We start from the raw sequence: 27,557 nt of genomic DNA on the forward strand, positions 1-27,557 counted from the left end.
TACGTACTTGTTGCTTGCCAACCATAGCTTTACTGTTGTTCTACCCAGCGAATCATCGTTTAGAACAGAAAAAACACCCGCCCCATTTCATTCGACATTTTGGTGGCTTTGTGAAATTTACTGGCGGGTGGTTTTTGAAATAGCTGTTTTGAACAAAACTAGTCAGATGAATATTCCAGATAACAGTAACTACTTAAAAAATTAATGTCACTTTCTTTAAAAAATACAATTTCTGTAGAAATGATTGGCTCATATAGCAGGCGATCATAACAATAATATATATCTACCTAGTCATTTCAAAATTACACTAAAGCGTAACTGTCAACCTGCGAAATCAGATGCATTTTTAAATGCAACAACCGAATTTCTTCAGTGATAGAATTGATCTTTGTATACGCTGCGTGAGAACATTGCTTGCTAGTTGCTACATTGTTGAGGCCTGAAACCTTCCACGGGAAAATTTGCGAGCCACTCAGCCAGCGTGTCTGTCACTCGCAGCAGGAACCGCAATAATGGCGAAGGTTCAAGTACTAAATGTCGCTGTCCTCGATAACCCGAGTCGATTCGGAAACCCATTTCAATTCGAAATAACATTTGAGTGCATGGAAGACTTGCCAGAAGGTAAGTGTTGTGCTTACCTGTCGAATAATTACTTTGTTTATTCTCATCTGACGATGTATGGCTAGCTTGCTAACGTTAGCTCGCTAGCTAAATCTCATCTGACAATTTATGGCTAGTTTACTAACGTTACCTCGCTAACAAAATTGCCAGTTTGAACATGAAGTAGCTAGCCTAGTTGAGAATCTCGCTATCTAGCTCTCAGATTCTCAACTAGGCTAGCTACTTCATGTTCAAACTGGCAATTTAGCTAGCGAGGTAACGTTAGCAAATTTGCCATAAATCGTTTAGACGAAAAATTAACAAAGTAATTATTCGACAGGTGGCAAACAATGGTTAATTAATCCCTTATGTCTACTGAACAAAGAGTTGGCTCGTTTAAAAAAAGTGTGTGTGTATATGTATATATATGTATGTATGTGTGTGTGTGTGTGTGTGTGTGTATATATATACACATTGTACTTTGATATTGCTTAGCTACACGATGGCGTTAGTTGATATTGCTAGTTAGTTGGCTATTTTGCCTATAGCTGGCTAGCTTAGCCAGAATGGTGTCCAACTTTTGTTTGTATTTGGTCGGCGGCGGCGGGGAATTCTGACGGAGGTAACTAACGTTAACTTCTAGAACACGTATTGACATGTCCACTTGCCTTTCGCGTTATCTACCCAAACAATCAAATAATTTCACAGGTGTCATTCATAACAGCATTCTGACCAAAGCAGTCTTCAGTCCAGCTATTTCCTTGCTTTCTCCAAAGTTTCGAACTGAGTTTGTGGGCTGGAAGACAGTGATTTGACTTTATAATTTTCTGTGTTGCAGATCTTGAGTGGAAGATCATATATGTGGGTTCAGCAGAGAGTGAAGAGTATGACCAGACCCTTGACTCTGTTCTGGTTGGCCCAGTACCAGCTGGGAGGCACATGTTTGTGTTCCAGGTGAGTTTTTTTTAATTTATAGATGGCAGTAACTAACAATGTAATTTCAGCAGTAGTCTGGCAGCAGCTTTCCTTGCCCCTCTTCAATTTTCTCTCTCTTTTTCAGATATAATTTACATAACAATGGCCAACTGTGAACATTAACACCTTCACAAAGCAACTGATTTGATGATGCAGAGGTTGTTGATTCTGTCCTTAGTGACAGCCCTAGCGATGGAAACCGTTCCCGAAAAATAACACTGAGCTTATAACATAATCACTAGCGACACACTGGTGCTGTATTGGAGAAACCAGATATAGAAACTACACCCTCCCTCTTACCCCGCTCTTCTCCTGCCTTCCTCCTTGCACCTCATCTACAGTATGTTATCCTTCAACAGGCAGATGCCCCAAACACGGGTCTGATTCCAGAAAGTGATGCTGTCGGTGTAACTGTGGCGCTAATCACCTGTACATACCGCGGACAGGAGTTCATTCGTATCGGGTACTACGTCAACAACGAGTACACCGACCCTGAGCTGCGGGAAAACCCACCCATAAAACCTGACTATGGACAGGTAAAGGAGGAAACTCAATGGGTGTGCTTGACTGTGTTTCCTTCCAGGAAGATGTTCAAGTTTTATTAGTCGTATGTACAGGATACATAAGGTATACACCGTCCAACGAAATGCTTACTTGCACTTTACTTGTTCCCTCCCATCTGCCCTTGTTCACTACCATTCACAGATCTGACAGGACTGTAATATTAATATTGAGTAAACTAGGTGGAGCTATTGCTTACACCTACCAATTTTGATCAGATCTATGAAGGGGAATGAATGATGGCAGAGGAGAGGGGACAACTTTTTGGAATGAAATTAAACCTTTGCGTTGTGGAAGGGCGAAATATCCATTAATATATTGGTCTTAAAGTGCAAACTCCGCTCACTCATCAGGGAGACGTGTGCCACAGTACTGCTCAGGCTTTAGTATAATGTAAAAATGGAACATGTCTTATTGCAAATATAAGTACATCTACTGAATAATTTCCCCCTTAATGCTGTTTGTCTTCCAGCTCCAGAGAAATATTTTGGCTTCAAACCCACGTGTAACAAGATTCCATATCAACTGGGAAGGGTGTGCAGAAAGGATGGAAGACTCAGAGAATGTGGATCCTGCCCCCAACTCTATGCTGCCCCCATCTTGCCTCCCGGGAAAGGCCCCACCCATAGGGTTGCTACCTGACAACTCTATGGACTGCTTGTAGAGGGAAACATACATATACACATAATCTTTGATCAACCCAACACTATAAGCAGAAGAATGGACATGGACATTCTGACTTGGATGTACAGCCAGCTTTGCCTTACAGCTGCCCTTATTTCCCAGAAACTGTCAACAACACACTCCCACCATGGACTACAGTGTCTTGCAACCAAGACAATCTTTCTGGAGTAATCTTTATCTATTGGAAGTTTTTCACTTTCATGTCTATAACATGGTGAAAAAAAGTTGTAAAACTAATTCATCCCTTCATTTTTAATACTATCAACAGAGTGACAGCTGAAGTATCCACGTTTCCATAGATGGTTAGCAGCTAATTGGCAGAAATACTGATTCACACCAACTAGTCAGCTGTTAATTATGTGATGTAAATACCTACAGGATTATGACACTAGTGAAGCAAAATGGAGGAAGAAATGACTCAAGCTGCTGGAAGGAAAATAATGGTGGTATTTTTTTGAACTTTCTGAGCCATTGTGTTTCAGTGGTTATGGTCCTTATAGCATTTTAGTTACACTTTTCCCTGTTGGTGTTTTGGGAGACTTTTGGATGGGTGGGGGGGGTGCTAATAACGGTATGTACATATGTTTATTTTCCTGTGTGCCATTTTGTTTTTGAATTAAATATCTTTTTATGTGATGCGTGTGATTGTCCCTGACAAGCTTTGAGACGTGATGGCAGATGTTGGAACTCTAGGAGAATAACCTTTTTTCAACATTGAAATGTTTTGCATTGAAAATAATGGGTGGGGCTTCCTCGACTATTTGTTACATTCAAAAATATCTGTAGTGTAGTATGCTCACCTATAGTGCACATTTTGAAATTGATAGCCTGGCTTGCTTGTTGCCATGCAATTTGAATTACAGCTGTGTTCAAGACAAAATTGTGAAAATGTTAACATACAAATCTCCCCTTTTCATTGAATCCTGTTCTCGTGTCATTGACTTCAGAGTTCACTGAATGTTATTGTAATCCTTTTGTGAACGGTTTGCTGAAAAAACATGCATGTATGGACGCTTGCAATTATTGGCAGCTATGAAATGTATGACTGTCATTTTCTGCATAGGAGATAATGGCAAAAGCGGTATGTGAATGTGGGCTGTCTGGTGGTAAAATCTGATATCTAGGACGATTCGTGCAATATGAAATAGAACTAAATGACACTGGTTTCCTTACCAGTCATACTAACAACATTTACATTTTTGTCCAATTTAGCTGTTTTAAGATGCATGTAATTCGCTCTGGATAAAGGCGTCGATCTGCTAAATTACTCAATATAAATGTACATTTACCAATATAACTTCGAATGTATCAAATGGGTAGATATTCTGAAAACGTAGTCTCTGCGTGCGTTAAATTCTGACCAACTTTCTAAAAATAGCCCGTCTTGACGTCACACAGCCAATCACGGATTAGTCGGGCGGGAGGGGTCGGTATAGGGACAGTTTGCTACAGGCCTAGCATTTCGATAATACTTTATTATGCACGAATAAGACGAACTTTTGGAAGAGGTGAATCATACCTGTATTTCTCGACCATTAAGTTAACCAAAATCAGCAAGGAAAAACCAACTATTTGGTAAACTAGAGGAAAATAATAGATGACGTTATTAGCTGGTCTGAGAAGGCGGGCTAAAAAGACAATTTGAGAGATACCAATAGACAAATCACAACATCACAACGTTTGGATTTACTGATGCATATCCAATCAACAGTTGTCTCGTACTGTCTGTCACATAAGTATTGACCAATGAGGTATATTCAGGGGGTGGATCTCTGAAGCAAGAGTTCGTCTCTCTGTAGTCTGAGGATTAATGGAGGGCTGTTGATTTTGGCAAGTAAGCCACAGCTGATCGGTTCTGAAACCTGAGAAATCATCGGACCTGAGCTCAAGGAAAGGGAGGGGCTGCTATCGATTTGCAATAATAATTACTTGGAAAAGTGTATATATAAGGGTTTTGTGACGGAATACATTGGAAAATCAAGGGCCTTTAGTGGGGTCTGCAAGTGACTGATAGATAGATAGATAGATAGATAGATAGATAGCTAGCTAGGAAGGCGACGATAGCTAGCGAGCCAGCTAGGCGCGCCGAACCGGTTCGACGGTCTTGATTGTACCAGGGAGAGCTAAGCAACATTCGCTACCGAAATAGAGGGAAAACCGGCTAGCTAGCTAGGTCGTTGGCTAGCCATTGGCTGGCCAGCTAGCTAGCCTGTGCAGCTAGCTCGTTTACCCCCCCCAACCCCGGATAAAGGAAAAGTAGTAGCGGAGTACAATTAACACCTCACTGCTGGCTAGTTAGCCATGATAGCAGCAAGCTAGTAGCTAGCTTCCTCAAATACAAAACTCCAAAGGCTCGTGAAAACTCAAAAGTAACCCAGATCCAAGGGATCCCTATCGGCCTGTAATCATGGGCAACGCGCCCACCGCCAAGAAGGGCAACGAGATGGAAAGTGGTGAGTTTACTTTGCTTCCTACTAGTAACTGTTAGTAGTACTAGCTGCTTGACAACTAACAGTAACTGAGGTGCGTTACATGTCTTCATTGCTACACGGGAGGGATGAAAGTAATATACAACATGTATTCAAGATCCTCTTGTAACCTAGTCATTACATGTATGTATTATTTCCAATCTCTAGCCTTGTAAACGTGTATGGTAAATTGTACTCGCCCCAGACCCTCCTCTTCACTTCTACCTCTTGTTGATAAGATTGTGCGCTTATATATGATTATATAGCTATTGAATATTGACAAAGGTAAAGCCTTTATCTTAAATTTCCAAAAGGTTAGTCTGGTTGTAGCCAGGAAACCCCCCCCCCCCCCCCCAAAACCAGACGGGCAACTGACACACGCCCATGTCAGCCAATTACCACTACACATATCAACCTACTGCAACCTATTTTCACAACAAATGCTAGGCCTAGGCTTCCACCTGTCATACCTCTGTATGTGAACTCAAATAGATGCAAAAATACTGAATAATTCCACTGGAGTACAATATTTACCCAAGTTCTTGCCCCTCTGGTTACTGATTTAACCTCCCAAATGACCTAGGTAAAATTTGTTTTATATTGGATAAAATCCACTGCCTCAACTTTTTTTCATTTGTAAGAGTCAGCTTTTTAAACCAACTGGGTAAGTTTAAATTGATAGTTCTCCGCAGGACTTCCAATACTGAGTTTGATGTGAAACTCCAACTGAATTGACTACTACACTGCTCTTTCACCTGTATGGTTGGTTGTACTGCATCATTGTCTAGGCCAGGGATGGGCAACTTTGATGGGGGTGGTGGCCACAACAAATCTGAACTCCTCATTTGGGGCCGCAAGTGGCTCGAGGGTCTGCGTAACCACATCGATACCCACACTTGCAGTCAGAGGCCTAGGCTCCAAAGAATGCCTTTTGGGGGCCCTAAGCTAAATGTAAGTTATATGAGTTAATTTCCTGGAGTTCTACACATTTTGTCATGGGGCGTAGAGAAACTGTTGCAGGTTTACAGCTAATTTCCAACAGTAATACACATTTTGCCATAAGGTCGAGATAAATGTTTTTAATATATGACTGAAAGTGACTAACAAAATCGATGCGGCCACCCCGGTTGGTAATTCAACCATGATTACAACAAGTTAGTTTACCGCTAACTTACCAACCTAAAAAATGTTAGCTGACATAACAAGAGAAACTGCTGATGAACAACCACATTTTGCAATTGCACCTTGTGTATTCTACTATTGTGTTAAAGGCTAGAGTTGCGGCTTTCAAGGAGCGGGACACTAATCCGGCCGCTTATGAGATATCCTGCTATGACCTCTGACGAGGCATCAAACAGGCAAAGCATCAATACAGGACTAAGATAAAATCATACTACGCCGGCTCTGATGCTCGTCGGATGTGGCAGGGCTTGCAAACTATCACAGATTACAAAGGGTAACTCAGCCACAAGCTGCCCAGTGACACGAGCCTACCAGACCAGCTAAATGCCTTCTCTGCTTGCTTCGAGGCAAACACCATTGAAACATGCATGAGAGCACCAGCAGTTCTGGATGACTGTGTGATCTCGCTCTCTGTAATACCGTCTGTAATACTGTCGTTTCAAACAGACCACCATAGTCTCTGTGCCCGAGAACGCCAAGGTAATCTGTCTAAATGACTATCGCCCCGTAGCAATCACATCTATAGCCATGAAATGCTTTGAATGGCTTGGCGCACAGCAACACCATCATCCCAGACACCCAGGACCCACTCCAGTTCGCATACATCCCCAACAGATCCACAGATAATGCAATCTCTATTGCACTTCACACTGCCCTTTCCCGCCTGGACAAGAGGAACACCTATGTGAGAATGCTTTTCATTGACTACAGCTCATTGTTGAACATCATAGTGCCCCCTCCAAGCTCATCACTAAGCGCTGGAACCTGGAACTGAACAACTCCATCATCAACTGGATCCTGGACTTCCTGACAGTCCGCCCCCAGATGGTGAGGTTAGGCAACAACACACCCACCACACAGACCTTCTACACGGGGGCCCCTCAGTGGTGCGTGCTTACTCCCCTCCAGTACTCTCTGTTCACCCACGACTGCGTGGCCATGCATGACTCCCAACATCTTCATTATGTTTTCTGATGAGACAACGGCGGTAGGCCTGATCGCAGTCAACGATGAGACCGCCTTTAGAGGTCAGTGGCGTGCCAGGACAACAACCTCTCCCTCAGCGTCAGAAAGACAAAGGAGCTGATTGTGGACCACAGGAAACGGAGGGCCGAACACTCCCCCATCCACATCGACAGGGCTGTAGTGGAGCGGGTCAAGCGCTTCAAGTTCCTGGTGTCCACATCACTAAGGAATTAACATGGTCCACACACACCAACACCGTTGTTAAGAAGGCACAATAAAGCCTCTTCCCCCAACAGGAGGCAGAAAAGGTTTGGCATGCACCCTCAGATCCTAAAAAAGTTCTACAGCTGCACCATTGAGAGGATCTTGACTGGCTGCATCACTGCTTAGTATGTCAACCCCTTGGCATCCAACCGCAAGGCGCTACAGAGGGTAGTGTGTATGGCCCAGTACATCACTGGGGCCGAGCTCTCTGACATCAAGGACCGCTATACCAGTTGGTGTCAGAGGAAGGCCGTAAATTGTCAGACTCCAGCCACCCAAGTCAGACTGTTCTCTCTGCTACTGCACGGCAAGTGGTACCGATGCATAAAGTCTGGAACCAACCGGACCCTGAACAGCTTCTACCCCCTTTAGCCATAACGCTACTAAATAGTTAGTCTAGGTAGCTATTTGCTTATCTGCATTGACCCTCTTTGCACTAACTCTTTTAACTCATCTCACATGCTGCTACTGTTTATTATCTATCCTGTTGCCTAGTCACTTTTTATTTTACCTTTTAACTAGGCAAGGCAGTTAAGAACAAATGTGTTTACAATTACAGCCTAGGAACAGTGGGTTAAAGGCCTTGTTCAGGGGTAGAATCACAGATTTTACCTTGTCAGCTCAGGGATTCGATCTAGCAACCTTTCGGTTACTGGCCCAGCACTCTAACACTAGGCTACCTGGCTACTTTACCCCTACCTATATGTGTATATATATATATATATATATATATATATATATGTGTATATATATATATATATATACACATATCTCAATTACCTCGTACCCAGCACATTGACTTGGTACTGGTACTCCGTGTATATAGCCAAGTTATCCTTACTCATTGTGTATATATTCCTTGTGTTCTTTTTTTCTATATTTTTCACTGCATTGTTGGGAAGGGCCTGTAAGTAAGCGTTTCGCTGTTAAGGCGTCGGCATGCTTCTGTTCGGCTGGCGCCTAGCCGAACTCGGCTAACCGAACGAGGGTGCTTGCATATTCCTTTAAGACTTTCGCTTGAGAAATGTGGCAATAGTACTATTTATCCTTTTTGAGACGCCGTAGCCAGTATACACTTCCTCAATTATAATTAATCTAAGATAACTCAATAATTCTGTCAAATGTTGACGTTTTTGCAGAGAAGATCTTAGTCACGAAATTTTACATCTAACTAAGATGTTTGGTGCAGTATTTTGTAATAACATTTTTTTGCATGAAAATGAGTTCTTTCGTTGAATGAAAAATACTTTATTGAAGAATCCCTACAGTTGACCAGTCACAGACGGGGCTCTGAACTCTGCTTGCTTCCAGAAAAAATGTTGTGGGCCCGAACAGCCGGAAAAACCTTCTCTGAAGTCCAAAAACAATGTTGTCATAATATATGCACAAACTCTTCCGAACTGTTTCGGCTGGGAAGCATGCAGATACCTTTTGTTTACGAAGCAAGTGACAAATAACATTTGATTCTAACACTGAAAAGTAAGTTCGGGCCCTGTCGGAGTCCCCCCTCACCTATATGTTATAAAAAAATAGTTTGAGGGAAATTGATCCAAGGGGCGGCCACAGGCTGCCAGTTACCCTTCCCTGATCTAGGCCAATCGGTGCCACTACAGAGGCACACCTGTCAGGTAGCAGGGGAAGAGCCTCTACTTTCAGTGTAAATCGCTATGTATAGGACTTAAACACACTGCAGATGTCCTTTTTGGATGCAGGTTTTCAGGAGAAATAGTCAGCCTAGTTTGGAATAAGGACAGAATAGACCTTGTTATGGTCCTCTTTTTTGGGGATTTCAGTGTTTATCCCTGCCCCAGCCTATACAACTTTAAGAAGCCAAACTTTTCCAGATGTCTGACTGTTTATATAATGGATGTTACTCAGGGGAACCCCAATGTAAACACAGTAGTGGTCATCAGCCTTGAATCCCACACTGTACTTGACTGAAGGAGAGAGGAGGGCGTGGTGGGACACTGAAGGCACATGGGCGGGGTCATATGATGCGGGTGGTGTGATCCTCTCCAGGCTGAACCATGACGCTGAGGAGTCTCTTGAACATCATGTGATGAACAGCATTTAGAACAAGAACACTCTGTGTGCCCTCCTGCCCATCTCTGGGTCGCGACTCCCTCTCAAGCTGCTCTGCGCAGCTTCTTTTAATCGGTGCCATCCATTTGTTTCCCCGCTGCTTCCCTCTTCCTCCCTGGCTAGGGTCTTATCTGTTCCACTGTGTCTCTGCTTCTCTATAAGTGGTGACTGTCTCTACCTCATTGATATCCTGGTCTTTTAACCCTCTAACTGAAATGTTCAGTATCGCTATGGAAATGAACCACCTCTAGAGCTTTTCCATGGAGAGTGAATGCAATGCAGCATCCCATCCAAACTCCATGAAATGCTTTTTCTGTTTACAAGTAGAGGAGTGGCAGTCCTGGAGCAGGTTTGGAAAAACAGTGTTGTGTAGGCTATGCATCCATAACACTAGCTGTTACATTGGCGTGCGCTTGGTTGGAATGGGTATCTGTGAAATGAGCCTCGGCTGCTTGTAGAGCATACATGTGAAGAGCGGACCAGCCTGGTTGCATTAACCCTTGTCTGTCCCACTGAAACGAGGCTGCCCAGAGATCACAGCTCCACCGCCTCTCAGTTGTCTAAGCACACAGCTTTGTTTTTAAATGGTGTTGATGTAGTATTACTGGAGGGATTAGCAGAGAGCTGCACAGTGCTAAGATCCGACCCCTGGGCGGGGGCAGAGGAGGTCCCAGGGCTGTCAGAGGTTTGTCCACATGCCACGCTTGACATCCTTATCGGCCTGGATGGCCTTGCTATGGGCCCGCCCTGATCCCCAGAGACAGGTGCAAACCGGGGGTTCAGACGCTTACGCCCACCACGGCAGGGCAGCTATTTTCAACTAGACAACCGGAGGAAAAGGACTACATGTAGCCTGCTCTGAGAGACGAGACTATAGAGGACGGTGAGGGTTAAGGTCCGGCTCAGGTGGACCCTGTCTCTCAGCCTGGGCCTGACCTCTGTATCAGGGAAGAGACGGACATAGTGGAGGCGTTGCTGTGGAGCGCTGAGCCAGGGCCCACAGGAAAGAGCAGGGTGGACAGTGTATGAGCTCAGACAGGAAGTGGAGGAGCCTCTGGACTCATTGCTGCACAGTGTCAGGCTTCGTCTCTACCTACATGGCAGGACAGCTTCAAGTCTAGTCAGATATCCCACCTCCTATACAGAATTCTCCAAGGGTCGGTGGTGCTCCCCTTGTCTCGAAGTTCAGGGCTCCTCTCTGAAGGACACTTTTTCCTCGCTAGTTGCTACAGGTCCGAGGCTGGTGCCATGTCAGTGCTGCACAGGCTGGCGGGGAGGCTGTTCCAGCGCGCTGGGCCCTGTCTGGGAAACACCAGCGGTGGGGAGGGCAGACACTGCCAGCCACAGGAGGAGCCAGAGGTCCACTGCTGGAGTGAGTGACTGACTGGACTGGAGTAAGGGGGCGGAGCCTGTTCCCACGGACGCTCACGGAGGGAGGGGAGTGATTGGTTGGAGTGGCTTGAGGGTGGGGGGGTTGTGACTGGGTGTGTCAGCTGTCCATACACTGTTTTCCACTGTTTTCCAGTTCTCTTGTGGATTCGGTGCTCTATGTGTGCGTTTTACTATACTTGTGAGTACCAAAAGTTCTCACACAAATGTTAAACCAACTAAAATTCAGAAGTGTGGACATTTTGCTGATTCTCACTTGTAAAAAGGCAATGTTGGGGTTAGAATTAGGTTTAGGGAAAATAGAATTTTAGTCCCCAAAAAGTTGTCACAAGTATAATAAGACATAGCTGTGTGTGTTGGGCAGGATGACTATGCTTTGGTCCGGGTTTTACGAAAGTAGACTCGCTTTGGTTTTTGGCTAGGTTTGTTGTTTTCGACTGATGTTGTGTGGCCAACACACACACACACACACACACACACACACACACAAAGCTCTTTTTGATTCAGCACCTCGTGTTTGTTCTGTTGCCTGGTGTCGGCTGCGTCACAAAGTTCCAGGGAAGCCGTTTGTCTGTCTCCCGGGAAACCTGTCTGTGTGTCTGTCCAGCGGGGTTCCCTCTATGGGCTCCTGGCCACGTGTCTGTCTCGGGGACAAGATGTCTGACTCTCACCCTAACTTCCTTCAATCTGGGTTTACATATCTGAACATGTCATTCCATTGTTGTCTACAGTCCCTCTGTCTGGGGGTACTACTCAGTAGACAGTCCCTCTGTCTGGGGGTACTGCTCAGTAGACAGTCCCTCTGTCTGGGGGTACTGCTCAGTAGACAGTCCCTCTGTCTGGGGGTACTGCTCAGTAGACAGTCCCTCTGTCTGGGGGTACTGCTCAGTAGACAGTCCCTCTGTCTGGGGGTACTGCTCAGTAGACAGTCCCTCTGTCTGGGGGTACTGCTCAGTAGACAGTCCCTCTGTCTGGGGGTACTGCTCAGTAGACAGTCCCTCTGTCTGGGGGTACTGCTCAGTAGACAGTCCCTCTGTGTGTGGGGGTACTGCTCAGTAGACAGTCCCTCTGTGTGTGGGGGTACTGCTCAGTAGACAGTCCCTCTCTGTGTGTGGGGGTACTGCTCAGTAGACAGTCCCTCTCTGTGTGTGGGGGTACTGCTCAGTAGACAGTCCCTCTCTGTGTGTGGGGGTACTGCTCAGTAGACAGTCCCTCTCTGTGTGTGGGGGTACTGCTCAGTAGACAGTCCCTCTGTATGAAATGACATGCATTTGTCCCTGTGCCGCTACACTGTCAAGGTGGAGCTTCCACTGTGGCTATAAATATGTGTCTGGCAGGGTGGTTTACACTGGCTTGCATAACAGGGCCAGGCTGGTATTTGTATAGCACAGCACTTCTTGACTCTCTTTTTAAAGGCACTTTGTTCTTCTGGGCGTGCTCAGATACTCTTGTAAGAACGCCCAGTCACTCTCACCTCTTGTAACTCCAAGTGCTGACTGAACCTAAGTACCAGGCAGTACAGTGGCCAGAGAAGCAAACCACGAGGACTGTAAGGACTGAGGTCTGTGAAGTGGCTGGGTTGTGGACTTATCACTTATTTCCTCTGGACTCTCTCACACCCAACAGTCTCTCTGCATCCTCACTCTCTTTCGCTTCCTCTCTCACTATATATAGCCCCCCCCCCCCAACAACAGTGTGGCTTTCTGTACCACCCCCTCCCCCACGTCTCTGTGCTGCTCCACTCGTCCACTGTCTCTAATGTGTTGCCTGCGGGCTGTGTGCTCTATAAATGAGGTCTGATATGGACTGGATGTGGTTTGGCGGGCTCCAGAGTGAAATCTCGGTCAGCACGCCCCAATCTAACCCCCTGTGCCTGCGTCACAGGGTCCCAGCCAAGCCCAGGGGAGAGATGGGATTGATCGGGACATCGATCCTGGATGCAGGAGCACAGTGGTGTGTGTTGCATTGGGCACTAGAGGGGATGTGTTTTAGCTGTGGTTGGTTTGTGACCGCTGGGGTTGGTTTGTGACCGCTGGGGTTGGTTTGTGACTGTGGTTTTTCTTTAGAAAAGCTTCTTTTTGGAAAACATCTGAAATGGTTTCACACTGTCCTGCTGTGGCATCTCACATGGGTACTTCCATAGACCAGGAGGTTTTCCTGATCACATGATCTGAGCAGGAAAAACCCTTGGTCTACTGATGGGTTGTGTTGATGAGAGTAATATTGATGGTGCCAGGAATTCAGGTTGATCTCCTGGTTTGACAGAGCAGAGGACTGTATTGCCTTTTTTTCCATAGGAGAGTTCCTCTCTGGGCTTCATAAATATAACCCCTGGCTGTGGTGATGCCCCTCCCCCTGGTGACCAGGCCCCTGCTGTTGGTGTGTGTTTACAGGATAGTGAACAGGAGGTAGAACTGTGTGCAGAATAAATATAGATACAAACGGAGCACAGGTCCAATTGCTCTATGTGAGTTGTTGAAACGAGAGCACAGCACTGTGGACTTTGTTTGGCTCTGGACTACCAGGGGCTCTGGCTGCGGAGTGAGCTCTGCTCTATGCCAGGACACAAGACAGACAGATGAAACTGGAAAGTGAATGTAGAAGGTGAGAGAAGAAACCAAGAAGGTTGAAGGTTGTCTGGGTTTCTGGGACGTGAACGTAATGGGAGAAGGGGCGATGAGCCAACCACTGTGAGGAGGAACGAGGAAGAAGAGGCAGGTCGCGACGTAGAAGTGACAGGGCTGATGTCAGGCTCAGACAGCCACAGGAAGAGCTCCAGGAGGCATGGTAGCAGGAAGAGGGAGTCTGGGCCCACCTCTGGCTCCGGGGCTGCAGAGGCTGCGGCAGCACCAGAGATGCCCATAGTGATCCCTGACGGTAAGGGAGGGTGGCAGTGGAGAGGAAGGCTAGAAGGACCAGGAATCATCTTCCACCCATCAGATGGTTTTCGTGGCAGCCGAGCCTCGCAAATCTAACAAAAAGGCTGCATTAGATCAAGTCAATTCCACTTGGGCCATTGTTGGTTTAACTGTTGAGCTGTTTGATAGCTAGATGTAACTTCACTCCTTAGTTCTGGCTGTAGGCCTACAGTATGGAAGGGGTGTCTTCTATGGGAGACTCTGTTGGGGTTTACTTAGCGGGGAATAAAGGAACAAACTGACTGGGAAATTAGTCTCCTGGGAGAGTACGTCTGCTTTTCTTCTCATTGGCTCTGGCATGAGAGCAACATGGTTGTTGTCATGTTTATATGAACTTTGGTCAGTGCTGCTCTCTGGCCTTCCTCTTCGGTTGGAGTTGTTCTCCAGAGAGCTGCTAGAGGGGTGGGTGTTTATAGCCCCTTTGTGAATGGAGAAAAGCAGGACCACTGAGGAGATATTAGTGCTGATCACAAGGGTTTGTATGGTTTTGACTGTTACTGATGCTACAGAGGTTTTGTATAATTTCATCCAGTAGTTTTGAGTTGTTCTCACGAGCCAAAATGGTTCCCCAACAATTGTGTACAACGTCATCCATTTTGTATGATATGTTACGAATTCCAATTCTTACAATATATTACGAATTAAGTGTTTTTACTATGAAAGGGACAAGCACGCAGCTCGCCAGAACAAAACGTTTATTGAATGTAAGGATTGCGTGGCTTTCTCCAGATTACAGATGGTGTATTAGGCTATGCATGTATGAGCCATAAATTGACACACAAGGTTTCGAGATCTGTTTAGTCTTTTAATTTAAAGAGAATTGCATACTGGTTTAAGAGGGTGACAGATTTAAATGTTCAGCTTTCCTCTGACAAACCAATCGATTTACTGTAGTGTACATATTCTCCTCCTCCCCCTGCCCTCAGCCCTCTGTCTCCTATAGTAGTATTAATAGTACTGCTTACTAGTAGCAGCCTGCCAGCCAGTGTCCCCAGTGTTGAGTGGTACTAACTTAGCCAGTGTTGTGGTACTTTCATACAAGTAACAGCCAGCCACTGTCCTCAGTGTTGAGGCACAGATAGATATGAGCAGGGATTAATGAGGAAGGGCTGGTGTTCCCACAAAGCACACAGTGATCAGCCCAATAAAGATAAGAGGGAGAGATGTGCTGCACTTCTGCGTGTGATGCTGTCTGTGTGCATGCGTGCGTTAGTGTGCGACTGTATAAAGGTTATGATAAGTCACTTTGGAGTGGATAAAATCTCACACACATTCACTGGCACAGAGACAGTAATGTGTTCACACACACAACACGTTCACATAGACTGCCTGTATTGATTGGCTCTCTGCTCCCGTTCTGACATGGCTGGAGGAAGTATTAGATAACATGAACTCAGTCGATTTGGCTTCAACATCAGTGGAAATAAGTCCTGTCTGTGTGTGGCCAGAGTGAGGGAGATGGACAGCCTTGGGCTAGGCTACACATAGGATATACTTGTGCCACAGGTAAGGTACACACAAGACTCACTCTAACACACGCTCAAGTTCATCTCCAAAATATCACAGTTTAGCCTTACAGAGAAGTCTTTATATTATAGCGCTGGTCAGTGGTTATAGACGTGAACCTCTGCTGAACTCTATCACAACATCCTCGTTCTCATCTAAATGTGTCTGATGGAATCAGTGTGTCATGAAGTAGGGTAGGTGCTAAACCATCTGTTCCCTCTGTTATAGTGAAGGAGTTTCTTGCCAAAGCCAAAGAGGATTTCCTCAAGAAATGGGAGAATCCAGCACAGGTGAGTTGAGAGAGAGAGAGAGAGGGAAGTGTGGGAATGAATGATAGGCCTGCACATGCTCAGAAAGACCCCAGCATACCAGCCCAGTGTCAGTTACACCTGGGTGAGAGAAGAGAAGTGTGCCCTCTGCTGGATCTAACTAGAATCACATTTGTTGGAACTTTTCACTTTCTTATGCTTCGGTGCATACACAATAAATGAACCTGGTCTACATAGAATGATATCTTTACTGATTATATGCAGCATTTAGCATAACACTTTCCCTCCTTTTTCTTTTAGCTTAACACATGTTTAATTTGCTATTGTAGTAATGTAAGAATGACTCATACCTTTGCTGTGATATGTGTGCACTGGCAGGACTAACAGCAATTGCCTGACGCATTGCACTTTTTGAATGTCTCAGAATCCGTATCGTATCCTGCTTCTGCTGTTTTTTTGACAGGACGGTGTGAAGTTTGATGGGTAGTTTGAGTCCAGTGTTGCTACTCGTCCTGACTGGCACCCTGATAGACATTCTGGCTGGTGTTGGGCTTGTTTCCCTGTTCTAACTGACATGCTCTCCTCTCCAGAACACTGCGGCCTTGGATGGCTTTGACCGTCTGAAGACCCTGGGCACGGGCTCGTTTGGTCGAGTCATGCTGGTCAAGCACAAAGAGTCTGGCCAGCATTTTGCCATGAAGATACTTGACAAACAGAAGGTAATGTGGCCTAGGGAATCAGTTTTACATTGTATGGTTTTCAGAGCTGGGTTTGATTTCATTCAAATTCAGTTAGTGAATTGACTCCAAGTCCTCTTTTACAGTGCATGTAGATATTTTTATATTAATGAATACAAATGTATATTAATCTCATGAGTTGATTTATGTGAAATGGAATTGACCGCCTCAACCCTGGTGCTGTTACTGTCTCTCAGCCCATTAGTCAGAGATGTAGGGGGCTCCTTGCTTAACAAGGTGTCCTGGTTGGTTCCCCTCAGGTGGTGAAGCTGAAGCAGATAGAACACACGCTGAATGAGAAACGCATCCTGCAGGCCGTCAGCTTCCCCTTCCTGGTGCGGTTGGAGCACTCTTTCAAGGTACTGCTGGACGCGTGTGCGTGGGTGCATGTGTTCGTGTGTGTGCGTCAGGGTTTCCGTTAGCCGGTAATAGCCAGATTTCTGATGCATTTATTTATTATTTTATTTTTTTAAGATGCGAAATAAAATTGGCACTGGCCAATGGTCCGGGAGAAAAAAAATACTTTTTTTTTGCAAATGACAATTTTTTTTTAGCCTTTTCAATGATGGACGTACCAGTTGATGTAAATACGTTTGACCGATGATTATCGGTATGTGTTAATTTGCATCATTTTGAGGAATTAAATTGGCACGTGTGTGTGTGTGTGTGTGTGTGTGTGTGTGTGTGTATTCATTATGTCTCTTATCACACGCGCACAGCATACCGATACAGAACCTTTGAGAGGAAAATCTGTCAGACAGCGCTTTTATAAGCCCAATCACTGCGCAATAATTCTAAATTGTGTGTTAAAAATAGTTCCTGGGCCATGATTAAAAATAGCTAATATTTTAGCTTCTCAACTGGTAATTGAAGTGTGCTTCCTGTTCACCATTCAAATGCATAGGCAACGGAACGCAGGCTTCATCAGCATGTTTAAATTGTAGTTTGCATTTTGAGAACCTATAGCTACTTTACTATTTGAAATGTTTTACTACATATTATGAGGCATGTTTTACCTTGCTTCAAAGTAGCCTTGGCAAAATCACACCATATCCGTGGAGGCAATTATTTAATATAGACTTCCATATAGCATTGAAACCAGTAGACTATTTCTCTCATGTTCTATTGGTTTTCAACTAGTTTTTTTATTGTCCGGTAGCCAAATGCACGTTCTCATGTAGCCTTGCTGCACTAATATTGTTAATAGTCGATCAACATTTTAAGCTAAACGTTTTGATCTGTTGCATCACATTCATTTGTGTTTTAATGTGTTTTAATGTAGCCAGGCCTACTGGTTATATGAATTTGGGCTCTATCGTCCCACAGCTGTCAGTCTATTTGGGCTATTTCTTTCTCCACAAGCTGACCAATAGAACAGGTCAACTTGTCTACTATGGGGGATAGTAGATTGACATAGGGGGTGCATCCAAAAGGCTAGGGAAAGCTTTCCCAAACTAAATTGCCAAAATTATTTAGCCTAATTGGCCTACTAGTGTCTTATTTATTTATTTCTCTATAATCATTCAAATGAGGCTACTAAAGCATGAATTGGCCACAGAGGAACATTAGCTTCCCCTAGCCTTAAAAAAATACAATTGTGGATTGTTTTAAATTGCATTGCCTATAGTCGTAAGGAAAGGCAGTGTGCGCAATTTGGGTTGCCACTGTCATTGGAAAGTAGAGGCACATCTAGGCATATCGCAACATTTCCTAATTCAATTGTGGGAAAACAGTTTGGAAAGCATATGGCTATTTCTGTAAAGAGAAGACAATGAAAAGACTCAACTGTCTTTTAGTTATCAAAATTCAACTTAAACAGTAAGCCTATCTTATTGGCAACAGCAGAGAGCATCGGCCAGATCACCGGTGACTGTGCACTGCTCTTACTCATTCTATCATTGTTGGGTCAGTGCCACTTAAGTTGTTTTTGGACAATAATTTCCTCCTCCAGTTTAGATGGACCTCATTCTATTTGTCTCCCCTTCTCATAGGCCTATTCTATGGACAGCGTAGTGTTTATCGATCTGTTTGTCAATGGCAGCAGAGTAGGCTACCCTGTAGTTTGTGGTGTTAAAGGTTCTGCTAATGTCTCCAGTCACAAAGTGTAGTAGAATTGAATGAGAAGAAAGAAAAAAGGTGTCTGCTGTGGCCCAGGCCTCTACGCTATATGCACACAGCCATGCATCCAACTGTCTTTTTTTGCGAACATTTGATTGTTATATTATTAGCCTAAATTATGACTATCCAATATGCTCATCACATTACAAATAGTAGGCTCTTACATAAGTCTTCAAATGTGATGATGCATGGAATGCTTTATTATAAAGGTGCAATTTTTTTAATGGTGAAAATGAGTTTCCCCAAAGTTGAAACTCACGCTCTGCTTATGCATAGGCTAGTGATTTTACTATTTGTTACTGGTCTTGTTGGCTGAGGGAAAAGTACATGTGGACAGTTAATCTAACATCTTCAAAGTGTACGGTAATGACACACCTCATTGCATCCAGGACTTGCATGTTCTGTTATGATGAATGACCATAATCTAAATGTGATATGTCATTCTGAGCACCGTGGGTGGACCCCCTGATCAGGTTACGCTCCCAATGCAAACGTGTCTGGTCAATTTTAAATGCGGTCAAATGTCTGGTGCCACATTTTCATAACGGAAACCCTGGTGTGTGTGTGTTCACAACTCAAATGTGTGAAATATTTCTCTCTGTAGGACAACACTAACCTGTATATGGTGATGGAGTATGTCCCTGGTGGTGAGATGTTCTCACATTTAAGGAGAATTGGCAGGTTCAGGTGAGTCTGTTTACCGGTCTCCCACTGTTGGAAATATAACCAAATAGCTACAGTAGTTAACCCTCCCCATAGACCATGACTCCACAACAGCCTCCTAGTAAATATATTGTGGTGTCCACGTTACCCTCTGACCTCTCGTCTCTCTGCCTGCAGTGAGCCCCACGCCCGCTTCTACGCCGCCCAAATTGTTCTGACCTTTGAATACCTTCACTCACTGGACCTCATCTACCGAGACCTGAAACCAGAGAACCTGCTCATTGACAACCAGGGATACATACAGGTGAGAACACGCACATAGTCAAATGGCTAGCTAGCTATACAGGTAGGACTAATGGCTAGCTAGCTATACAGGTAGCACTAATGGCTAGCTAGCTATACAGGTAGCACTAATGGCTAGCTAGCTATACAGGTAGCACTGATGGCTAGCTAGCTATACAGGTAAGACTAATGGCTAGCTAGCTATACAGGTAGCGCTAATGGCTAGCTAGCTATACAGGTAGCACTAATGGCTAGCTAGCTATACAGGTAGCACTGATGGCTAGCTAGCTATACAGGTAAGACTAATGGCTAGCTAGCTATACAGGTAGCGCTAATGGCTAGCTAGCTATACAGGTAGCACTAATGGCTAGCTAGCTATACAGGTAGCACTGATGGCTAGCTAGCTATACAGGTAAGACTAATGGCTAGCTAGCTATACAGGTAAGACTAATGGCTAGCTAGCTATACAGGTAAGACTAATGGCTAGCTAGCTATACAGGTAAGACTAATGGCTAGCTAGCTATACAGGTAAGACTAATGGCTAGCTAGCTATACAGGTAGCGCTAATGGCTAGCTAGCTATACAGGTAGCGCTAATGGCTAGCTAGCTATACAGGTAGCGCTAATGGCTAGCTAGCTATACAGGTAGCGCTAATGGCTAGCTAGCTATACAGGTAAGCGCTAATAGAGAACAAGCATGGGTGTGCTGTACATACTACATATGAAATGCATTATACATGCCCTAATTTTGTAAATGCTCTTAAATAAATAAACCTTAGTACACAATGTAATTTAAATTAGGCCAAACTGAATGATAAGGAGGGTGGAGAGGTTGATTTAATTTAAGATGACAATAGTGTAATGATTTTGTTATGCCTATTTGTCAGAAGCAAATAATTGAACTGCGCGCCTTGCTGGTTGATACATTCTCTTTTACGTTTTACTTTGTAAAAGATGTTGTTATGGGACTGTTTAATTTACTATAACTATATTACTAATCTAATGTATTGTAAGGGAAACGAAAACATGTTGCAGTAGGTCTTTAGAAAAATGCAAAACATATCCTTGACTCTATCCAAGGAAGCAAACGATGCCAACCCACTGAATGAATGACAAATGATGGAATGGGTGAGAATTGTGCAAGTTACTTCACAATCTAATTTAAATGAGGCCTAACTGAATGATAAGGGTGAAGACGTTGATTTAATCTAGAACAACAAGAGTGTAATGAGTTTGCTATGCTTATTTATCAGTATTGACACCCATGTTAATCATTTGACAGTGCCTTGCAGGTTGATACAATTCTCTTTTACATTTTACTTTGTGCTTATGTTTGCTACACCTTGTGGGTTTATGCATCTGATACATATGCTAAAGGGAACGCACGGCAACGTTCTCTAGCGGCTGCTGGTAGGCTGAAAGGCCAGGCGGTTCAAGTGTTAAAGGGATCACATGCTAGCTGATACCGTAGACTTCCAGTGACTATGCTAAAGCTAGTTAGCATTGGCTCGCAAAACTACCTCTAACTTCCTTCATACTGGACACAGAAACATAAAAATGGTATCCACGAGTTCATCTGACTCTGGGGAAGTTGATAAAGGGCATCATTGCCAAAATCCTGGAAGTCTAACTTTAAGTGAATGTCAGAACTGAACTGTTGATTGTCATTGCTGAGACACCTCTGTGTTCCTCCCAGGTAACAGATTTTGGTTTTGCAAAGCGAGTGAAGGGCCGGACCTGGACGCTATGTGGCACTCCGGAGTACCTGGCCCCCGAAATCATCCTTAGCAAAGTGAGTGGTCACCACCAAACCCCCGGCCTGCAGTCACACCTCGTATCCATAACAACACTGGGGTTTTTACCACAACATAGGGGTCATTACCACGACACAGCAAAGATCATGCCACTCACAAACAACTCTGACCACGATTACAACCGCTAACTACAGAAGAGCCTATTTATGACACGTTCCCATTCTTTCTTTTTGTGCTTAGTTCTGCCTCTTTCCCTGGGAATCTAACACTCCTTTCTCTCTACCCCCCCCCCCCAGGGTTATAATAAGGCGGTGGACTGGTGGGCTCTGGGCGTGCTGATTTATGAGATGGCTGCTGGCTATCCTCCCTTCTTCGCTGATCAGCCCATTCAGATCTATGAGAAGATTGTATCAGGGAAGGTGAGTACAGAGTACATCAGACAGAAACCCAGATTACACTCTTCCTTTAAGAGCTGCTTTCAGTACCAGTCAGATAAGGCAGTTCATTGTCATTTACCTCCAAACTAATTAATGTCTGTAGCTAGGTTTCCATCCAATTTCAAACAGATTTTTGTGTGAGTATTCTAAAATATGCATAAAATAATATGCACATTTTCCCACCAGAGATGTTTCTATCAAATAGACTTGTTGTGAATAAACGGCTTTGTGTGATGACGTACTGCACATAGTAACTTTTGAGGTCAATTCCCATGTACTGAAATGGAAAAATACATGTTAAATGGGTTTCCATCGAAGTGATCAACTCTACTGATGGTTTTGTCACAAACTGTTGCGTTTATATAGCGAATGTGTCCACTCTGGTCTTGGCATGTGCGCTCAGCCAACATCTCGCAGATACAGTGCAGGTAGGCTACCTACATTGAGATTATTATGGATAACAGCAATATTATTTGGGGGTGAAACGGCAGCTAAGCATCGATCATGTCACCAAAATAAGACCCTGGAGATTTATTGGAAAAGAGCACCAAGCTCATCACCTTCTACTTTCCTCACCCTGTGAAGTTCATAACTTATTTCTTCTGTAGCTTAATAAACTGCATGCTTTTCCAAGTCAAAGTGAGAGGACCACACAACATATTATCGACCTGATTCCAAGTTTACTTCGGTATGGTGGTCATTACCAGCTGTCAGAGCAGCTCACAGATCACTGCACCTGTACATAGCCCATCTATAATTTAGCCCATAAAACTACCTCTTCCCCTACTGTATTTTATTTATTTAGCTTCTTTGCACCCCATTATTTCTACTTCTACTTTGCACTTTCTTCCACTGCAAATCTTCCATTCCAGTGTTTTACTTGCTATATTGTATTTACTTTGCTACCATGGCCTTTTTTGCCTTTACCTCCCTTATCTCACCTCATTTGCTCACATTGTGTATATAGACTTATTTTTCTACTGTATTATTGACTGTATGTTTGTTTTACTCCATGTGTAACTCTATGTTGTATGTGTCGAACTGCTTTGCTTTATCTTGGCCAGGTCGCAATTGTAAATGAGAACTTGTTCTCAACTTGCCTACCTGGTTAAATGAAGGTGAAATAAATAAAAATTATATCAATATTTGCGCTTAAAGGTGTTTCTACTGCCATTTTTCACATTCATTTTAGAGACACAAAAAGATCCCACCATGTCGAACGAACAAATGATCTGTTTGCATTTATAAAATTGTTTCGGCATTTCCTGTTTCCATCATCCCGGTTGTGGCTTTTTTCACGTCAGGTAATTAATCTGCATTAAATGGTTGGATGGAAACCTTGTCACTGTCCTACTGTGCCTTTCCTGCTTTTGTTGCTATATTCACATTAGCATTACTCTCTTCTGACCCCTGACCTTGGTGTCTTCATACATACACAGCACTTTGTTAGGCTGAATTCTAGCTCACTTCTCCTGACCTATTTGATCATGACTCCACAGCCCCACTGTAAATATATTGTGGTGTCTACATGACCCACTGACCTCTCTCTGCAGTGAGCCACATACCTGTTGAAGTTTCTCATAGGCTCAGATCTAGGATCAGCTTATCTAGCCCCAATCATAATCATTAGGGGGGAAAGGGTAAACAGGCCCTGTCAGAGTCGATGGGCAATCTCTGATCTGCTGTAACTGAGTGATATTTGTTATGGAAAATTAACATTTCTGTAAGGGATGACTTTAGATGGTTCCTCTTTTTTTTTCTGTTTTGGAAAGTTTTCTACTGAACACAACCTTGATGTGTTTTTGTCCCCAGGTGCGCTTTCCCTCCCACTTCAGCTCGGACCTGAAGGACCTGCTGAGGAACCTGCTCCAGGTGGACCTGACCAAGCGCTTCGGAAACCTGCGCAATGGAGTGAACGACATCAAGGGCCACAAGTGGTTCGCCACCACTGACTGGATTGCCATTTACCAGAGGAAGGTGAGAAGGCCTGCTTCCATGGCTCTTCTATTGTTCACTGTATAGCCACTGGAGAGAGGCAGGTTTGGTTGCGACGGAGAGATTGGGGTTTGGAAAAGGGAGGGATGGCTGAAGGGGTATGATTCAGAGCTAATGCATTTGGCTTGGTCTTGTTTGGAGACATGTTACACATGCATTACTCACATAGTCTTACAGAGTTGGAACGTGGTCCACTTGACGAATAACATGTTGTCCGTAACCAGTGAATGACCAGTGACTGTCAAACCGCAGATGTCAGAAACTGAGGAATGAAACTGTGAATGCTACAGTAGCAAGAATCTGAGTATTCTCTGTTTTCAGGTGGAGGCACCGTTTATTCCCAAGTGCAAAGGCCCCGGTGACACCAGCAACTTTGACGACTATGAGGAAGAGGAAATCCGAGTCTCCTTCACAGAGAAATGTGGCAAGGAGTTTGCCGAGTTCTAGGCCCAACCAGGAGTAGCGGAAAGAGACAGGGATGTAGAGAGAGAGAAGGCGGGAACAGAAGGAAATGGGAGGAGAGGTGATAAGCTGGACTGCTAACTTGCATTTTGTAATTACGACATCAACAATGTAACAACCACCCCCCCCCCCAAATGAAGAGCGAGAGGAAAAAGAACGAGAGAAAAGACCTGAAAGAGCCAGCAGTGTTGCCTTTTCTGATTGTTTCTCACCTTGTTACTTATCCATGTCCTGTTTTCCCTCTTGTGTTAATTGCAAGGGTAGAAGGGGCAGGGGCTAACCACCTCTCTCTTCAGTTGGTTTGTATCTTGGCAGAGGTGTAGCGACACATTTTGAGTCATTGCAGGCAGGTTGAGGCATTGATGTTCTGGTACTGAATCTAGGCTCCTCCTGAGTGGGTCCTCTCTACAAGCTTCTCAATGAATGAGGGCATCTCATTCTTGTTTTGTAATTGTCCACCCACTCCTATCATGTTACCCCAATTCTTCTCCCCCCCCCCCCCCCCCTTCTGTCTCTTCATCCTGAATCTGTCCAAGCAATACCAAGTCCAACAGACGTGCCTATCATAATGCCAACTGGTTGCAAAACCGTGTCGAAAGCATTGGTGCAGAGCTTTGGCTATTGGTGGCATCAGCCCTTGTGCCCTTTCTAGTTGAAAGCTTGACACTGCACACGCCTTCTGTCCGCTCGTTGTGGCATGATTATTGGTTTCTGAGGATTCTCTCATCGCTTGCAGTTCAAGCAGTGCTGACCACTTTTTGATCAGAGAAACAATGATTTATCTCTTCATTTAGGTCTTACTACCTTTTTTGGGGGGGACCTGTGAAATTGTGTACATGAGCATTTCTAATGTTAATTAAGTCTCTTTTCCTCTTCAACTGAATTTATTAGAGCATTTTAAAACCCTTTGAGGATCATTGTGTCCTCAAGTCAATCTGTGCTTGTGTGTTAGTGTTGAAGGGTGGGTTAAAACACAGTGACTAACATAATGACCACACTCTCTTCTCTGACTAGTGTTTATTTCATTCATAGCACATTTATACATGTATGTTGATTAATTATAGAAAAACGTGAATATCCATCTTTTTTTCCAAAGTTGTCTCTTAGCTGTGAAACCGAAATGAAGATTTCAGAAATAAACAAACAAGTATGAATTCTGCAAAATTTGCAAAAGTAAGGACATTGCTTACGCAGACATGTTTGTCAGTTAACTACGAAGGTGGTGGTTTTTAATGCGCAGGAAAAAGTAGCAAAATGATGCATGTTATTTTTGTATAATATCACTTTTAAAAGAGAAGATGTGAAAGGACCTAAAGCTCTGGTCGTGGTGAGGTATCTGAAATTGTTCAAACTGACTCTCACCTGCCCCTTTTGTAGGATGGATCAAGGCCCGCTTTTTATCTGCCAGAAATCATGTTGTCATTTTATTCAGTGTTCAGTTAGATGTGAACAGTTAATGCTGATTTAATCATGTTAATTCACCAGCTCTGTTCAACCTGCTGCTGGCCTGTTTACTCCTACATCCCCTGAAATCATCTTCAAATGGACACTGTCACAATGTATGACTGTTGGAATTCAGGATGTAAATTTGTCAAATTATTTTCCTTTTCCTCATGAGAAAAAATGTATAACAATTTGATTCATGGATTTTGAAAAGCTGTCCTGTGATTATTTTATTTGCAATGTTATTTTTGGATGCAAGACAATCGCAGCCCAAATCTCACCAATGGCAGGTTTGTAGACAGGCGTGATGATGCAACACATTGACATGGTTTAGTTGATTTTCAACAAGGCTTTGTTTTCCCACTAGCTTTTATTTGGGGTAATAAGGTTATTAATTTCCTATGTAAACACTAAATGTTGAGTGATTGGGACCCCCACCAGCCTTCATTAGGCACCACACCTTGTGCACCTCTTGCAAATGCATTTCTTGTTTGATAATATACAGTATTTATCCTTCAATCAGTTTTGTTATTAAGTCTATTGTAGTATGGCTTATTTCTACCGAATGTTCACAAAATCAAATTTTGGAAAATGATTCTTTGGCAGTCCTAGAGGTTGCATCTGAATGTCTAGAGCAGTATGGTAAGAAGGCTACTTTACAGAAGAAAATAAATGTGTATCGAGTGGAGATACAGACTTCCAAACTTGTGCTCTTTGAAGAAATGTTATGTATTTAAAAAAATCACGGTTCTCGCATGTGACGAAAAACAACAAATGCAAGATGTCCAAGACCTATGACATGTTTTAATGACTATTTGAGATTTGCAACCATTCATATACCACAACCAACTGATTTAGCTTGATTCATTGTTTTGCATCCCTCTGGTCTTTCTAAGTAAGCATCATTAGTGGTAAGGGAGGGTCAGTGCCAGCTACAGGTATTCAGTCACCTCCACTGCCTTGCTAGGATCCTTCGAAGCACACCTCACTTCTCGAATCATGTCTATATTTAAAATGTTTTTTTTAAAGAAATGTGATAATGTAAGCTTAAGTTGTGACTAGAAAGTTGGTCAATTGTTGTTCAGGAAAAGATTTTTACCATTTGGTCCTGCAAACATTTAAGGTTTTGTGCTGGAAAAGTCACTCAGTGATTAGAGTGGTGGGATAAGCTCCATGAACCACTGATGTGACAGCTTTTAAAAATGTAATTTGGCTTTCCTGACCCATGACCTTATGTCTATGAAATGTTTGTTCCTGTTTCTACTGACCGCCTCCCACTCCTCCGGCATCATTATAACCCTATCATCAGCTTCTCTGTCTTCATCTTTTCACTCTGTTTGTCTTTGTTAGCGTTCTAGTTTTACATACTCTTCATGTTGAACGTCTCCATTTTTTTACATCATGGAGAAAATGTTGCTTTAATTTTCATATTTTCTAAGTGTATTTTCAACAACAAACATTTGAATCTTTTTCCTTCCCGATTTGGGTGCGGTGATGGTGTAGTCTATTGTACCCCCCCGGGAAACAATACTGTATATCTGCCTTTGACAGTCTTAATTATCTTACCTTCTGGAGAACTTGACGGATACCCTTAGGACACAACGAGTATGTTTAAAAAAAATAAAGTAATATTTTGCAACATGTATCATTCCAATAAAGTTTTACTTGTTAAAATTAAAATTGTATGAGTATATTTTGTAGATTATACAGATTGTTTTGCTAACAGAATGTGTATGTTGGCAGAAAATGTATTGTTTGTAGGAACATCTTGGTGGAGGGGATGCCATGATGAACGAATAATGC

At 43.6% G+C, this 27,557-nt stretch overlaps 2 protein-coding genes across 4 annotated transcripts; both read left to right on the forward strand.

Annotated features, from left to right (window-relative positions):
• The first annotated feature begins 99 nt into the window (after positions 1 to 99).
• Positions 100 to 3,456, forward strand: LOC115171558 (histone chaperone asf1b-B). The gene is made up of 4 exons (XM_029728503.1): positions 100 to 621; positions 1,439 to 1,554; positions 1,935 to 2,111; positions 2,609 to 3,456. The coding sequence occupies exons 1-4, from the start codon at positions 513 to 515 to the stop codon at positions 2,798 to 2,800; spliced, it is 594 nt and encodes a 197-aa protein (XP_029584363.1). The 5' UTR covers positions 100 to 512; the 3' UTR covers positions 2,801 to 3,456.
• A 1,135-nt stretch (positions 3,457 to 4,591) lies between these two features.
• Positions 4,592 to 27,434, forward strand: LOC115171557 (cAMP-dependent protein kinase catalytic subunit alpha). Of its 3 annotated transcripts, none has more exons than XM_029728501.1 (10): positions 4,592 to 5,273; positions 15,824 to 15,885; positions 16,455 to 16,583; positions 16,862 to 16,960; positions 19,324 to 19,406; positions 19,560 to 19,686; positions 21,360 to 21,455; positions 21,714 to 21,836; positions 23,667 to 23,831; positions 24,171 to 27,434. In XM_029728501.1, exons 1-10 carry the CDS (start codon positions 5,228 to 5,230, stop codon positions 24,294 to 24,296), a joined length of 1,056 nt encoding a protein of 351 aa, XP_029584361.1. In that variant the 5' UTR covers positions 4,592 to 5,227; the 3' UTR covers positions 24,297 to 27,434. The 3 variants fall into 3 exon arrangements, with proteins under 3 accessions (XP_029584361.1, XP_029584360.1, XP_029584359.1); XM_029728500.1 differs by lacking the exon at positions 4,592 to 5,273 and adding an exon at positions 10,777 to 11,154; XM_029728499.1 differs by lacking the exon at positions 4,592 to 5,273 and adding an exon at positions 13,548 to 14,048.
• The last annotated feature ends 123 nt before the right edge of the window (positions 27,435 to 27,557 follow it).

This window comes from Salmo trutta, chromosome 32 (genome assembly GCF_901001165.1).
Source record: "Salmo trutta chromosome 32, fSalTru1.1, whole genome shotgun sequence".
Taxonomy (NCBI): domain Eukaryota; kingdom Metazoa; phylum Chordata; class Actinopteri; order Salmoniformes; family Salmonidae; genus Salmo; species Salmo trutta.

Bases quoted from the DNA above. Each gene is read 5' to 3' on its own strand.
- LOC115171558 (XM_029728503.1), top strand. From the start codon at position 513: ATGGCGAAGGTTCAAGTACTAAATGTCGCTGTCCTCGATAACCCGAGT. The intron at 622-1,438 runs GTAAGTGTTGTG...TCTGTGTTGCAG, and splicing joins CATGGAAGACTTGCCAGAAG to ATCTTGAGTGGAAGATCATA. The intron at 1,555-1,934 runs GTGAGTTTTTTT...ATCCTTCAACAG, and splicing joins GGCACATGTTTGTGTTCCAG to GCAGATGCCCCAAACACGGG.
- LOC115171557 (XM_029728499.1), top strand. From the start codon at position 13,916: ATGTCAGGCTCAGACAGCCACAGGAAGAGCTCCAGGAGGCATGGTAGC. The intron at 15,886-16,454 runs GTGAGTTGAGAG...TCTCCTCTCCAG, and splicing joins AATGGGAGAATCCAGCACAG to AACACTGCGGCCTTGGATGG. The intron at 16,584-16,861 runs GTAATGTGGCCT...GGTTCCCCTCAG, and splicing joins AGATACTTGACAAACAGAAG to GTGGTGAAGCTGAAGCAGAT.